General features: G+C 54.2%; 1 protein-coding gene across 18 annotated transcripts in view; it reads right to left on the bottom strand.

Moving 5' to 3' along the window:
* The window catches only part of LOC120748188 (condensin complex subunit 1-like), a 36,350-nt gene extending 22,887 nt beyond the window's left edge, over nt 1–13,463 (bottom strand). For 13 of the 18 annotated variants that reach the window (XM_058419138.1, XM_058419131.1, XM_058419130.1 and 10 more), the window contains exons 1-6: nt 4,311–5,121; nt 4,036–4,168; nt 2,601–2,675; nt 2,329–2,484; nt 1,861–2,070; nt 124–294 (exon numbers count right to left, since the gene is read on the bottom strand). In XM_058419138.1, the coding sequence (XP_058275121.1) occupies nt 124–294; nt 1,861–2,070; nt 2,329–2,484; nt 2,601–2,675; nt 4,036–4,168; nt 4,311–4,453 (888 nt within the window). In that variant the 5' untranslated portion in view covers nt 4,454–5,121. Of the gene's footprint in view, nt 1–123; nt 295–1,860; nt 2,071–2,328; nt 2,485–2,600; nt 2,676–4,035; nt 4,169–4,310; nt 5,122–5,400; nt 5,464–13,304 lie in introns of those variants that run through there. The other 5 variants (XM_040054288.2, XM_058419141.1, XR_009207523.1 and 2 more) reach the window with 4 other exon arrangements.
* Between the last annotated feature and the right edge of the window lie 603 nt (nt 13,464–14,066).

The following is a 14,066-nucleotide window of genomic DNA, read 5'->3' on the forward strand; positions in this document are numbered from 1 at the left end:
CCAAACGAAACGGCCTTCCTCCTGCACGACCTGACAGCCGCTGGACCTGCTCTTTCACACCGGCACACGGCCGGTATCCCCCCGTGGTAGCGGTCACAGGACCACCGACAAGTTCTGCCTCACCAATACTGCAGAAGAGCTCAGCCTCACTGTCAGCAGCCACGGCTCCTGGAAGGAGATCTCCTTCCGTGTGCTCTGCGCAGAAAGGAGAGTGGAGGAAAGATGGCAGGCACAACAACCTCTTTCTTCACAGCCTTCTCTTCTCTCAGGTGGGAGGTACAGGCATGTTACCAGCTGCTCAAGGAGAGCGGAGAACACGCGGACACAGTGGACAAACCCGCTTTCCCCCAAGGACAGAATGAAGCTGCGAGGGCTCGGCTGCCATTTCCCAGTGCACACGCAGCACAACACCATGGACAGAATCACACCGGTGGTCTGCAAGGGACCACGGCACCTCAGCAGGTCCACCCTTCCTGCTGCAGCAGGATCTTCCTACAACACGTGGCACAGCACTGTGTCCACGTGGTTCTGGAGGAGCTCAATTGAGGGACATGCCACAACCTCTCGGGGCAACCTCTTCTGGTGCTTGCTCACCCCCACGCTCCAGAAATTCATCCTTATGTCCACCTGGAACTTCCTACGGCATGACTTGCTGCCCATGGCCTCGTGTCCCAGTGCTTGGCACCGACAGGAACAGTCTGGCTCCAGCCTCTTGGCACCCCCTCATCAAGTAGTGACAGACAGGGAGGAAGTCCCTGCTCAGTCCTGACACTTGCAACAGGCCCGGCTTCCCCAGCCTTGCTTTTCAACAGAGATACTGCAGGCCCTGAATCATCGAGAAGCCCCTCCACGACACCTGCTCCAGGAGCTGCACGTTTCTCTCCAAATCAGGAGCCCGAAATGGAAAGAAAGTGTAAAATACCAACACAACAAGGAGAAAAGACACCTAGGAAAGCTCCAGCACCGGGGGGGGGAAGTTCTGCAGAACACAAGGGATGCTCAAATACAAAAAGCAAGAAGATCAAAGCGACCTTTGCGTGGCCAGTTTGGAGAGTGACGTGATGGGAAACCGTAGAAGGAAAAATAGCAAGGCAAGGGAAGAAAGGAGACGTGGGCATGGCAAGGGGGAACAAAGCTCTATCCGACACGTACTAGTTGGAAAATCTCAGCGGGACCTCCTGCCGTGTGGAAAATGGTAGTGACGGTGATAAGCAGGCAGAGGAGGAACGGAACAACAAAGTGCCCTGTAGGCCTAGCAGAACTAGCATGAAATAGAGACGGCATGCCTAGATGGACACAACAGGTTTCTCTTGTAACCCAGGAAAGTCAGCGTCATGACACTGTACAAAATGTTGTTCCAAGGGAGACATAACCCAACATGGCATCGGTAGCATCCAAATCACCTCAGGAAAGACGACTGCTAAGCCTTCACCGTCACAACCTAGCAGAGGATAGGACTGTCCCATCCTCTGCACTGGGCTTCTAGGAAGCCTTTAGCCACAAGTCAGGCCACAAATGGATGTTCTTCACCGCCACTGCATCTGTTGCAAAAGCGGGGAGCAGTAAGAAAGAAGGCGATGAGTGAAGGGGGAAGCTTGGCCTGAACCTGACCAGCACATCATCCTTCGCTACCTCCGCTCTGCCTCTTCAAAACTCAGTCCCAGGCTGCGACTGGCACTGAATGGGGGCATTCGGGGACCTCCGCTCTCCCTGTCCATCCTGAGCAGTAGCTGTGTTTCTATTCCTGAAGCACATCTCGCCCTCGACCTCCTGCCACCTCACACGGCATTTCTCCGCAAGGCTGCTGCACCTGGGACACGAGAAGAGCTTCCCAGACGAGAAAAGAAATGTGGTGCTCACCGGGGCTCTCTGCTGCCTGATGCTGCTGTCACAGGTCTTGCTGCTCTTCTCCTCTTTCAGGAGGTAGCGTCTTCCTAGCTCTGCACGCGCAGACGCTTCCAAACAGGCCACCTGCTGCAGGGCCACCTGTCCCACCGGGGACACCGGCTGCGGCGGCAGGAACGGGGGAGGCTGACGGCGCCATCTGGTGGACTCTGGGTGGAGAATCCCCTGCAAAGAAAGGACCAAAAGGAACACAGGTCAGCGTTCATGTGGACCTCTTCCCCATTCCTGAGGGCCAAGTCTCACTGCAGTACAGCCCATCTCCACACACGTTTCACAGACACACGGACTCCTTGGAAGCCCCCGTGCCCTCCCGTGGCCAGACTTCCAGCAGCCCCTCAGCCCCGTTCTGCACTTCATCCCGGCCATCCGAAGGAGCGCTGCAAACCAGAGCCAGAGATTTCCTTCTGCAGCCTTTTTCCTCACCCGCTTGCTGCTCAGCAGCCTCCTGCAGCTTCTCCACAGCTTGCTGACAGCACACATGCACGATGGCAGCACGCATCTGCTCCTTCTGCCAGCCGGTAGGTGAGCGTGACAGATGACCCCGTGACGGGATCCAGGGACGGCTTGGCTGGCCGAAGCCTGAGGACAAGAGACGGCGATGGACCCGCACGCGCACCAAGGACGACACGGCCGGTCTCGCAGCTCAAGCCCGGCTCCTGCAACCGTCCTGCTGAACAGGCCTCACCCGGACTCACCGCCTCACTCAGGCGACCGAACGGCAGGTGCTTCTGTGCCGCTCCAAAAGGGGCACTCCTCTTCTCCAGTGCTGGCTACAGAGACAACAGCTCAGTCACACCCATGGCAGCAGCACATCAGATCCCCCACAAGCCTTGCCCAGGGCTTCACGCTCCTGTCTGCACAAGGTTCAGCAAACTCGTGCCAGGGACATCCGCCACCCCTCTGCAGCTACACGCACGGTACGGACGTCGCCGTCACCTGGGACAGCACGGGAACCGCACGGCCTGGCTTGAAAGCTGGGCCAAAGGAGGACCCCTTTCATTATTTCAAAAATTATTTCAAAGCAGGATGCCATCCCTGGAAAGAACGAAGGAGAGCTCTGCATCCAATAGCACCTCACACTTAGCTCGTGGTCTACATTCTGAATGGCTCACACCACCTTTTAGGTGAGGAAGAAGATCACCTGCAGAACAACTAAAGCAAGTAGGACAAGACCTCAGGTGTCCCAGCACACCTACATCTACCTGATGAAGAGAGACTTCAACAGAACAGAATGGACTGAAGCATGGAGCAGCCTTCAGAACCTTGAAGCAACAACTACTCATGCACCACAAGCCTCTCCTCTCTACTCAGCTTCTATTTCAGAGGGATGAGTCACGCAGAACAGCTACTGCCAACCAGCCACTCACTCAGTCAGTCCAATCTTTTCAGTTCAGTCCCTGGTCATATACAAGCTGAACTGCAGACCTCCATCCACCAGAAATGGAAAGGCAGCCACCTTGACAGCAGTGGAGAAGGTCATGAGACACGTGAACACAAGTTCTTGCAGCAATCTCCACAGCAAAAGGAGCTGTCACGGAATGACGCTGCTCTGGGAAGGACAACCGCTTTGGCACTAGAGCTTCTGACTCAAAATGCCCCAAAGAACAGAGTCAAAGAACCCCATTTTTTTCCAACAGCATTGAAAAGAAGAAAAGGATAAAGGGCTTGCCATGGCACGAAGCCATCTGCCACTGTGTTGTTCTAAGGACAACACAGACAACTTGGAGAACCTTGCGAGTCATAGGGAGGCTAAAAGAATCACACCACCAGAAAACAGCACGAGAGAGAAAGGCTTCATGCTGGACAAAAAACAAGTCCCTTTACCGCTGGCAATCTGAACAACGGAATGGAGAGAAAAAAGCCATTTTCTTCTGCACTCCACTCTTGACAACTTGAATTCAGGCTCTTGCCTCAGGAAAACTCTTTGAGATCGCACTGACGGAGGTCACTAAGCTTCATAGATAGTGCTGCTGAATAGTCCTCACCTACTTCATTTCAAACTCTGTCCAAATGTTCCCCCCCCCGCCCCCCTCTCTCTCTCTCTCCCTCTTTCTCTCCCTCCCCTTTTCCATACCATTTTCCCCCTTTCTTTGCTTCTGGACAATGTCAAGAACAAACCCAAAGCCTCACCTTAGCCTTGCTGGCAAGCTTGTACACAACAAGACGTACTTCTGGAGGCAGCCTAGAGCCTTCACCTGCCTTCTCACACAGCCACGTTGTCCCCCAGACGTCCGGGTGGATCCCTGGCATCTCTGCCTTTCCCCTGTGGAACGGAAGGGATGGGAAGATCACATCAGGGGATGCTGAAACTTTGCACAAGAAGGCCTAACGGAGACAAATACTCCTGCTGGTTGCTGGAAGGGAGAGCTTTCAAGAAGAGGGGAGAGAACAAAACCCATGCAAACCATTGAGGAGACAGTGAGAGGAGCAACAAGCAAGACTCCCCGGAAGCCAGGGTCAGCCACACGCCGCTTGGAGAGGAGTTTCTCCAAAGGGATGGTGAAAGGGCAGATGATAGAGCTCTACACAAGAGATGGAGTGCATGCATGTTGAATCCATGAATAATGTTGTATTCCTATTTAGACAGTATAGTCCATGTAGCTGTGCAATTCAAATGGAGCTTTTAGAGACCAAGCACAGGAAAACAGAAATCTTTCCAAGAAAAGGAATGGACTACTTGCTTATCAAAAAAGACCAAACTCTCCTGCCTCGCTCAGCCCTGAGGAAGCCATAGAGATGAAAGGAAAAAGTCACATGGACCACTGAGATTTCTTTCTTGGAATGCCATGGAGGCATCATGGACGAAATGGAGGGATATGCGGCAGGCTATTGCTTTGAATGGATAAGCCTTTGGGAACAGGGGTCCTTGCTCATGGCTTTGGGCTCAGTAAGGCACCCAGACATGTGTGCCCCTGGTTTTAGAGTCTCCTATTCTCCTAACCCTAAATGTTCCATTTTAGATGCCTGTCATTCTTTTCTTAGAACCATAGTATGAACTATTAAACTATCAACATTTTTAAAGAACGGGCTGGCCTTTTTCACAGGGATCACGAGGGGGCACAGCATTTTAGGGAAGAAACAAGATGCCTGACTCCTCTTTGCTATCAAAAGCAGTAAGAACCGACAGGGCTAAGTCAAACAGAAACGGACCACCCCCCCGCCACCGTGCCGAGGCACCCGTCGGTCCCAGCCGTCCGAGTTGCAATGGGTTTCCCGGCTGCCTTACCCGACCCGGCTGCGCTGGCTGTGGCTGCCGCCGCCGCCGCCGCCGCCGCCGCCGCCGCCGCCGCCGCCGCCGCCGCCGCCGCCCGCCGCCGCCGCCGCCGCCGCCGCCGCCCCCCCCGCCGCCGCCGCCGCCGCCGCCGCCCCCCCCGCCGCCGCCGCCCCCGCCGCCGCCGCCGCCGCTCTGCCCGTGCCGGGACCGGCGGAGTCAGCCGCCATGAGCCGCGTGCGGGCTGGCCGCGCTGCCGGGGAGGATCCCGCGGAACGGCTCACCCCGTCCCGGGACAGGGAGCAAAGGCCGCCTCAGCGGCGCCATTTCAGAAGCGTGCCCCGGCCCATGCCCCGCCCTCCCCCGCCTCCCTGCGCTCAGCTCCGTTCCCTCGGCAACCACGGAAAGGGCAGGGACAAAGCGTTTCTCCCTACAGACACCTGATGGAAACACGACAAATTCCGTTCAAAGACAGCCCTGTGCTGATTCTGCCTCCAAATAGCAGAAAAAGACGATGGAAGATAAAAACCACAAAGGCTAGAAGGAAGCCAGCTTTCCCCCCCGCCCCCCGCCCGGCCATTTTGCCGCCCTGGCGTCTTCCCGCCGAAAGTTGGGGCGATTGTCTCCCTCCTCCTGCCCGCTCATGTCCGCTATGTGGAAGTCAAGTAGCCTCTAAGAGCAGCATTCTGTTGCCTAGGAACGAATAGGGGGAAAAACGTCCCAGCCCAAAAGGAACAAAGACCATCGTCCAGAGCACTATAGAAAGCAGGCAGAGGGGCACAGAAGCCTTTTGCTACTTTTGCTTCTCCTCGCCCAGCAGCCCACTAAGTCTGGAAAATCACACAATGACAGCTCCGACAAGCTGCAAAAGTAGTGGATGCCTTGATCACTAGGCAGGGAAAACATGCACCCGAAGAGATGCCTTGTGCTTCCCCAAACAAACAGGACACACTTAGAAAAGCCGAGGCTCTCCTTACAGATAAAACTAGCACTGACACAGAATAGAAACAATGGGAAAGATTCTACAGACTGAGGAATGGAAAAGAGGAGACTGGCCTGTCACTCAAAGTCAGGCTGACGCCGCCTGCTCTTCACATGCTGCTGGCCTGCTCCTCGAAGGCGTGACCCCGCCCAATATGCAAATGACCAGGCTCCCTCCCATGAGCACTAGCGCCAAGAAGACCCCAAATGAGCACCAAAAAGCCCCCCAAAAAACAAAGACAAGATCTCCAAGACAAGATCTCCACTTGGAGATGACAGTATTCATAAGGCACTACACCTGAAGCTACGTTTCAGCATTTTTATTTTCTCACCATAACCTCAGAGGAGCTCAGAGAGGGGAACATCCCGGCAGGCCCCCTCACGCTGCCACAGACTCTGTCGTGCTTGAGGTACGCGCGTGAGGGGGAGCTCCCGGCCGTGCAGCGGCGGCAGCAGCAGCTTCGGCAGAGGGAGCAGCGGCGGCGTGAGCCACCCTCCGAGATTCCCCCCTCCCAAAAAGAGCTGAAAATAAAGGCGATAGAAAAGGAGAAGCTGCACTCGCTCTCCTTGCCCATTTTCATGGAGCTGGGGACTCGTGAGAGGTGAGCTGCGCCCAGAAGACGACCCCCGACGGAAAGGCACCAACCCCGAGGGAGTGGCGGTGGCGGCAGCGGTCAGTTCCCCCGAGTCCCCGCCTCACAAAAAGAGCTGCTATTACAGGCGATTCCAAAGGAGATTGTCTCTCCTTGCCCACCTGGTCCAGCTGGGGACTCGGGGGCAGAAGACACGCCCGGAGCAGAGGACAGCACACAGGAGGAGCACTGGTGAGTGTGCGGTGGCAGGCGTGGAGACGAGCGAATGTGTGTGTGTCTGAGACCGGGACCAGCACAGCTGGATGCCAGAAGCGAGAGGGGACTCGGTAGTACTGCGGTTCCGTGCTCCCGCGAGGGTGGCGGCCGGGAATCAGGGGCAGCAGAAGGTGACTGTGTGCGTGAGGCGTCTCCGGAGGTTGGGGGGCCAGCCGTGAGGGGGAGGCAGCAAAAGAGGGATCGGGGGGGACTGTGTGTGAGGCATCTTCAGCAGTAGTGGGGGCAACGAAAGGGGGGGACGGGGACGACTGTGAGTGAGGCATTTGCGTGAGGGGGGAGGTGGGTGGCACGTGACACCGGCCAGCAGCAGGGACCAGTGAAGGGAGGGGGTGCGGCAGGGGAGAGGCGTCTGCGGGGGGGGGGGGGGGGGGGGAAAGCCAGGTGGCAGTGGCGGGAAACAAAAGGGGGTGGAGTTTGAGTGAGGCGTCTCCGGGGGTAGGGTTCGGTGACAGTGAAGGGGAGCGGGGGGGGGGGGGGGGTAACGTGGCTGCGGGACAGGCGCCTCCGGGGGTAGGGCGAGCCGGGCGGCAGGGGGGGGGGGGGGAGCGGGAAATGCCTCACTATGAGTGAGGCATCTTCAGGCGCACCGTGAGGGGGCAGGGGCCGGGGGGGGGAAGCTGTGAGTGAGACATCTCCGGGAGCAGGCACGGGGCAGGGGGAACCTGTGAGGCGGCAAACTGGCGGCTGCAGCAAAAGTGGTGGCAGAATGGCCACCCTCCAAGATTCCCCCCTCCCAAAAAGAGCTGATAATAAAGGCAATTAAAAAGGAGAAGCCGTGTTCTCCTTGCCCCTTTGTTGGAGCTGGGGACTTGGAGAGGTGAGCTGTGGCCACAAGATGACTGTGGACAGGAAGGCAGGAACTGTGAAGGGCCAGCAGAAGCGGTGGCAGCAGAAGTGTCAGCAGTGTGTACCATCCTCTGAGCTTCCCCCTCCCAAAAAGAGCTGAAAATAAAGGCAATTGAAAAGGAGAAGCTGAGGCTCTCCTTGCCCGATTCTTGGAGCTGGGGACTCAGGGAAGGCAGCAGAACCGGCAGCCAGCAGAAGCAGCGACAGCAGCAGAGGCAGCGACTGTGTGCGCCACCCTCCGAGCTCCCCCCTCCCAAAAAGAGCTGAAAATAAAGGCAATTGAAAAGGAGAAGCTGCACTCTCCTTGCCCACTTCTTGGAGCTGGGGACTCGTGAGAGGTGAGCGGCACCTAGAAGACGACTAGCACAGAGGCGGCAGCAGCAGCAGCAAATCCCGAAGTCCCCCCCCAGCCTCCCAGTTTAAGGTGCTGTGTAATAAAGGCAATTCCAAAGGAGATTGTCTCTCCTTGCCCACCTGCTACAGCTGGGGACTCTGAAGCAGAAGATACAGCCAGAGCAGAGGACAACACAGAAGGGCGCGGAGGAACACAGGTAAGTGTGCGGTGGCGCGTATGGAGGCGAGCGAATGTCGTGAGTGAATGAGACCGGGACCAGCAGCTGGATGCCGGAAGCGAGATGAGGACTCTCTAGTACTGCGTTTCCGGACTCCCGCGAGGGGGCCGGCCAGGACCGGGAGGAAGCGAAAGCTGACTGTGTGCATGAGGCGTCTCCAGGGTTCAGGGGCTACCCGTGAGCCAGGGGGAAGCCAAAGGGGGGGGACACTTTCAGGGCTAGAGCAGGGAGGCCAGCCTGGAGCAGTGAAAAGCAGAAATGGGGGGGAGGCAGGGAAACTGTCAGCAAGGCATCACTGGGAGTGACATAGGCTACATACTAGCATAAGCCCCATCAAAGTGGCCATAGCCTGAAAGAGCAGGTTGTAGAAATACTTTGGGGAGTTTGTGGACACCGGCTGGGGAAGTGTCAGCATGTAGGCAGGCAAGTGTTGGACAAGTGGGTGGAGTAGGTGCCCAAACCGTAAGGGTGGGGGGCCAGCCTACCTTGCGGGTGCCCCAAATAGAAACGGGGGTCATGGCTAGAAGCCTAGGGACAGGTGGCCCAGGCTACTTTGAGGATCCTGTGGGTGACACAGCTGTACTGGCTGATGGGGGTGTGTGCAGTAGGTCATGGGGGTGCAGACGGTGCCACTTAGGGAGATGGGACAGCATGGGAGGCTTCAAAGTAGGGAGGACACAGACACGTACACTGTGCAGGTGGGGATGGATTGTAGTTGTAGCTGGAAAGCTAGGGGGCAGGTGGCCCAGGGCAGTAGGAGAATGGAGTGGGCCCCAGAGGTGCAGTGGCTGAGGCAACACACACCACAGTAAGTCACCGGGTGCAGGGGGCAACATTTGGGAAGATGTGAGAGCATAGGAGGCCTAGAAATAGGGCAGACAGACAAGGATGCACTGTGCAACCAGACACAGGCTGGGGCAGCAGCCAAAGCTTTAAGAGCGTGCTGATGGGCTGCTTGCAGGCTGCTTGGGGACAAAGGAACAAGCAAGATTTCAGACACACCTTTCAAGCTGGAGTAGGACCACGTGTAACATTGGAATTGACAAGGGGCACTTTTGCAGTAGCGTTGCCCTCAGTTAGAAATAGACTCAAGACAGGCCACCTATGAATGGCTGTATGACACTCGGTAAGAAAGGCAACACATAGAAGTAAGGAAAATGAGGAGAAAGAAAGGACAAGGTCAAAAATAGCCCACACACAGTCCACTAGAGCAATTGCTACAAGCATGGGTCACCAAGGAGGCTACTAGGGAACTAGGCCAAATGGGAAGGATGCAGAAGTGGTGAAAGGGTTGGCCCACGCTACATGCGTGTGCAGAGCGGCCCTGCTGTGGCACCCAAGACCCCTGGAGGTGCTGAGCCTAAAAACACACTAGTGAAGAAGCCAAGGGGACTGACACAAAGCAGATCCTTTCTGCTGCCTCCTGGCAGACACAAAACTATGGGCAGCAGAACAGCAAAAGCTTGGCAGCTCGGGAAGAGGACAGCAGGAGGACGAGGCGAGGCACACGTGGGATGCTGTAATGACATAGTCTTCCCCCTGGTAGAACCACAAGTGGCCAGTAAGGGAAGTCCAGATGAGGGGGGCAGCAGGAGGCTTAGCTTTTGGAAAGGCACCCCTAGGAACATCACAAGTCTACAGTTGTAAGAGAAAGGGAGGAGATCCAGTGCAAGGCCCTGGGGGTGTTGCCAAGCCAATAGATGCAGTTCTTGGGGGGCACAAATAGGCATACTAGAGGGAAATAGAATTGCAGTTGAAATAGACTGTGTCATGCTAAAGAGGGGCAGCTCATCACAGGAGCTGCAAGGTGCCATGGGGAAAGGGAGCAAATGGCATGGGTCCCCCAGGGCACCAGAAGCTACCCTTCACACACCCAGATAGGAACACGGGGGGATGACACTATTGTAGTGACAAGGGGGATCCAAGAATAAATTCCCCACAGGAAGAGTGTACAAGTAGGTTGGGATGGAAGCCAAGAGAATGAAGGAATCCCTGGCACCTTGGTGCAAGAGCCTCTGGAGGGACCAAATCCTGGCCACTGAAATGGAAGCAATAAGCTGAAATAGAGGCTGGGCAGGAAAAGGAGAAAGGAGTACTTGCTAAGGGAAGCCCTAAGAGTCCCTTGGAGGGGACAAGAGGGAAAAACAAAGACAAAAGCAAGGAGGATGGTAGCCGTGAGCACAGAAAGCGGAAGGACCAGGAAAGAGCTGCAAAAGAGAGCAAGGGACAAAGGCACCTGTGGGGACAGGGAAAAGGAAAGGCCGTAACACCTTGGCTTATCCCGCCCGAACCAGGAAAGACTGGAACATGGCACTATTAGGGGGTAGCAGGACGTTGGAGGTGAGATGGCCCAAAAATGATTTTGCAGGAGGGAATGACAAGGGATCAGGAAGCTGTAGGAAAATTGAAAAGGAGAGAGCAAGGAACACCAGGGCTTTCATGAGCTCCACACATCAGGGGACCTGATAAAACGCTGACAAGAGCCCATCTTAAAAGTTGGAGCTCGGTCTGCATGTTGAACAAGTTGAAATTGTAGTAGACACAGCTGCAGAGAAATCAAGTAGAAAGCAACTCCCTATGGGAGTAGCACATGCAAAAGGAACGGCAGAATGGCAGACCATGTAGGGCCAGAAGAGAAACCTTGCAAAGCTCCTCGCTTAAGAAAATGAGGAGGTGAAGTCACAGAAGGGTTTGACAGATGTCCTAGACAGACAGAAATGAGTCTTGGTAGTGACCTTGGGAGGGACCTATAGGTTCAAGAGGGGGTAGGAATTCCTCCTAAAGAGGATAAGGTAAGGGGACAGAGGAGAACGACCACACAGGATGGAAAGGAACTCAAACCACACGGGAGGGCTGAACAGGGGCAATTGAGAAACACAAAGGCCAGAAGGAACATCCCCTAGAAAAGGGAGGCAAGATCCTAGCTCTGCACAAAGCAGGAAAGGGATAGCCACCATCACAGCACACCTACTGAAGCAGTGAGGAGGACAACCGTGGAGGTGGCCCTACAAGGTCCCCATGGTGGCAGGAAAGAAAATACTAAATTCAGGCTAGTACAGGACTATAAAACATAGGAGCATCATGGTGCAGGAGACAGTGGGACCATACCCATACACCCTGTCTGTGAAAAGCCTAGGAAACATGCTTGCTGGGCTGGGGTACACCTGTAAGATGCATTTTAAGGACAACACAGATGGGTGTGCCTTTGGCACAGAGGGCCCCAAAGAGCAGAGCAAACGGCAGAGAAGAGGGACACCCCATTCTCAAGGCTTTACAGAGCCTCCAAATGAATGGACACAAGCTTGGGAGGAATGATTAGAAGGATTCACCCCTAAAAGGAGTGCACAAATCCTGCAGGAGGTGGAGAACCGTTTTAGATGAAGGCAGAAGCAGGAGGGGAGAGAAACTGGCATCCATCTCCATTTCTGGGGAGAGGAAAAGGCCTTAAAGCATCTGAAAGCCAGTTGCAATTAGGGGAAAAGAGGGACCTGTCTTGGAAACCTCAGTGGAGAGAAGAAAGTAAGTCCTGAGCAAATGTCAGGCAAACTCACCATCCCAGCTCCAAGAAGTCAAAGAGAGAAAACAGCTGGGCTTATTTTGATAGGCTAAAAGATGAGTAGAAAAAAGAGTCACCATGTGAAATTCCTGTAGAAAAAGGAGCCTTCCCTGAACCCACAAGAGGCACGCTTCAGGGTGAAAAACAAGGGAAAGAGTGAAAAGGCAAAGAATCCTCAGCCCAAGTGTTCAACCTGCCAAATCTGAAAAGCAGGGTTGACATAGGAATACAGAATGGGGAATGCCCTAGGGGGCATGACCACAAGAATGGGGAGGACACAGACAGCCTGGTACTTAATGTGGAAGCTTTTAGAGGCAGTCCAAATGGGATGGACAACAGATCTCAGACACTGCCACAGCACTCCTAGACCAGGTACAAAGGGTGACACGAGAAGGAGAAAGGACTGCACACACACCTCATCACCTTAGGGCCACAGGGAAGCCAAAAGGCTCAAGAATGCTTAAGGGACTGGGATCTTAGAATAGTAGGGGGTACTAGCAAATGGTACCAGATCTAGAGTGGACAACATGCAAGAGCTTCAAGCCTGCACGATCCCTGTCAGGAGCCCATCCCAAAGGGATGGAAAGACTCCTTAGAATCCTAGACAAATGAGAAATGAGGGAAGAGCTACAAGGTAACCCTTTGCCATACAGGAAAGTTCTTCACACAGGGATCCTCTAAAGTAGAGGAAGGACAAGGAAGAACGGGAGATAGTAGAGGGGAAGACGTGACATGTATTTGGATCAATTTAGATTTTAAAACAAGACCAAGGTACAACACCCACAGATTCACGGTATGCCTTGGGCAATAGGACACACCTTTGGAAAAATGGGGGAGAAAAGGGGGGGACCTAAATGCAAAAGGAAAAGCTTTCACACACAAGGAAGGAATCGAGATGCTAGTAAAATCCTTCATGACACCCCAAGAAATGGCACTAAGTGCCTATGGGGGGGGCATCCAAAAGGAGACAGCTTGTAAAGAAGGGGGAACAGAGGACCAGATGGTACTGCCCAATCAGCAGCCCAGACCTGAGGGAAGAGAAGAAACATGTCTCACAAAAAGAGCACAGCCAGAAGCAAGAGAGCAGGAAAAGGAGCAGACAGAAAGGAGGACAGCAAGGAAAGCAAAGGGAATGGGAAACCCCAGTGGCAAGGGAAAGGTTGCAACAAGGACTTACCTGGGAGGAACAGCAACCGAAATAGACCACTTCAAGCACTGGGCCACCTGAGGGTTACGGGATCATTTGCTAAGACACTAGCTAGGCATGGCACAACACAGTGGGAACACTTCATTCCAATAACAGGGTACAAACAAGAGTGAATGCGGTGGTTGTAGAGCAAATAAATGGCACTCTGAGCACTTACCGTGAAGGGAAGGTCCATGTGGAAAAAGAGTAACTTTATTAACACCTCCTAAAGGAATAGGAAAAAAAACTTGGGACACAAAACAGAAGGAAACTCTTAAAGCACACTTGGCTCCTCTTCCATCCTCTGTTCACTCTCCTAGAAAATAGAACAGAAAGACAGAAGTTAGGTGGTTCTGTTCAGTCCATTTCACTCTTGGACAGTAGTCTCAGATCCATTCTGGAGAACGAGACTTTCTCTTAGACTCACACATCTTACACATCACTTTGAACCGTTCTTGGGTGGATCTATTGAAAGGTCACAAAAACAGCCACCCAGGGAAACTGCCTTGGGCCACCCTCTCCTGAGCAGTTGCCCAAGCAGGTTGTCAATCAGGAGTGTCAGATCGGCGTACAAGAGGCTCACCTCGTAAAGAGGAAGAGATGCAAAATAAAGGGTTGTTCCTCTCAAGGAACAGAGATTTTTTTTTCACTTCCTCACGGGCACAGAGGGTTTCTCCTCTGGATCTCTGTTCAAGCATCTCGTAAGACAAATAGCACATAGTCAACCACCAATAGCCTCCCTCAAAGGCACCCAGAAATGTAAACCAAACCTATCCCCAGATGCACATCTTGCCCGTGAATTAAAGGAATCGTTGCAAATAGGGCATTTGGAGAAGAAACAAATAAGAATGGAACAAACCCACTCATGAACAAATCCTCTGTCTTTACAAATAGTCTCTTGACTCCATAGTGTTTCTTCTGCACGTTCAGCCTATCCTTT

Source organism: Hirundo rustica, unplaced genomic scaffold (assembly GCF_015227805.2).
Source record: "Hirundo rustica isolate bHirRus1 unplaced genomic scaffold, bHirRus1.pri.v3 scaffold_79_arrow_ctg1_1, whole genome shotgun sequence".
NCBI classification, from domain to species: domain Eukaryota; kingdom Metazoa; phylum Chordata; class Aves; order Passeriformes; family Hirundinidae; genus Hirundo; species Hirundo rustica.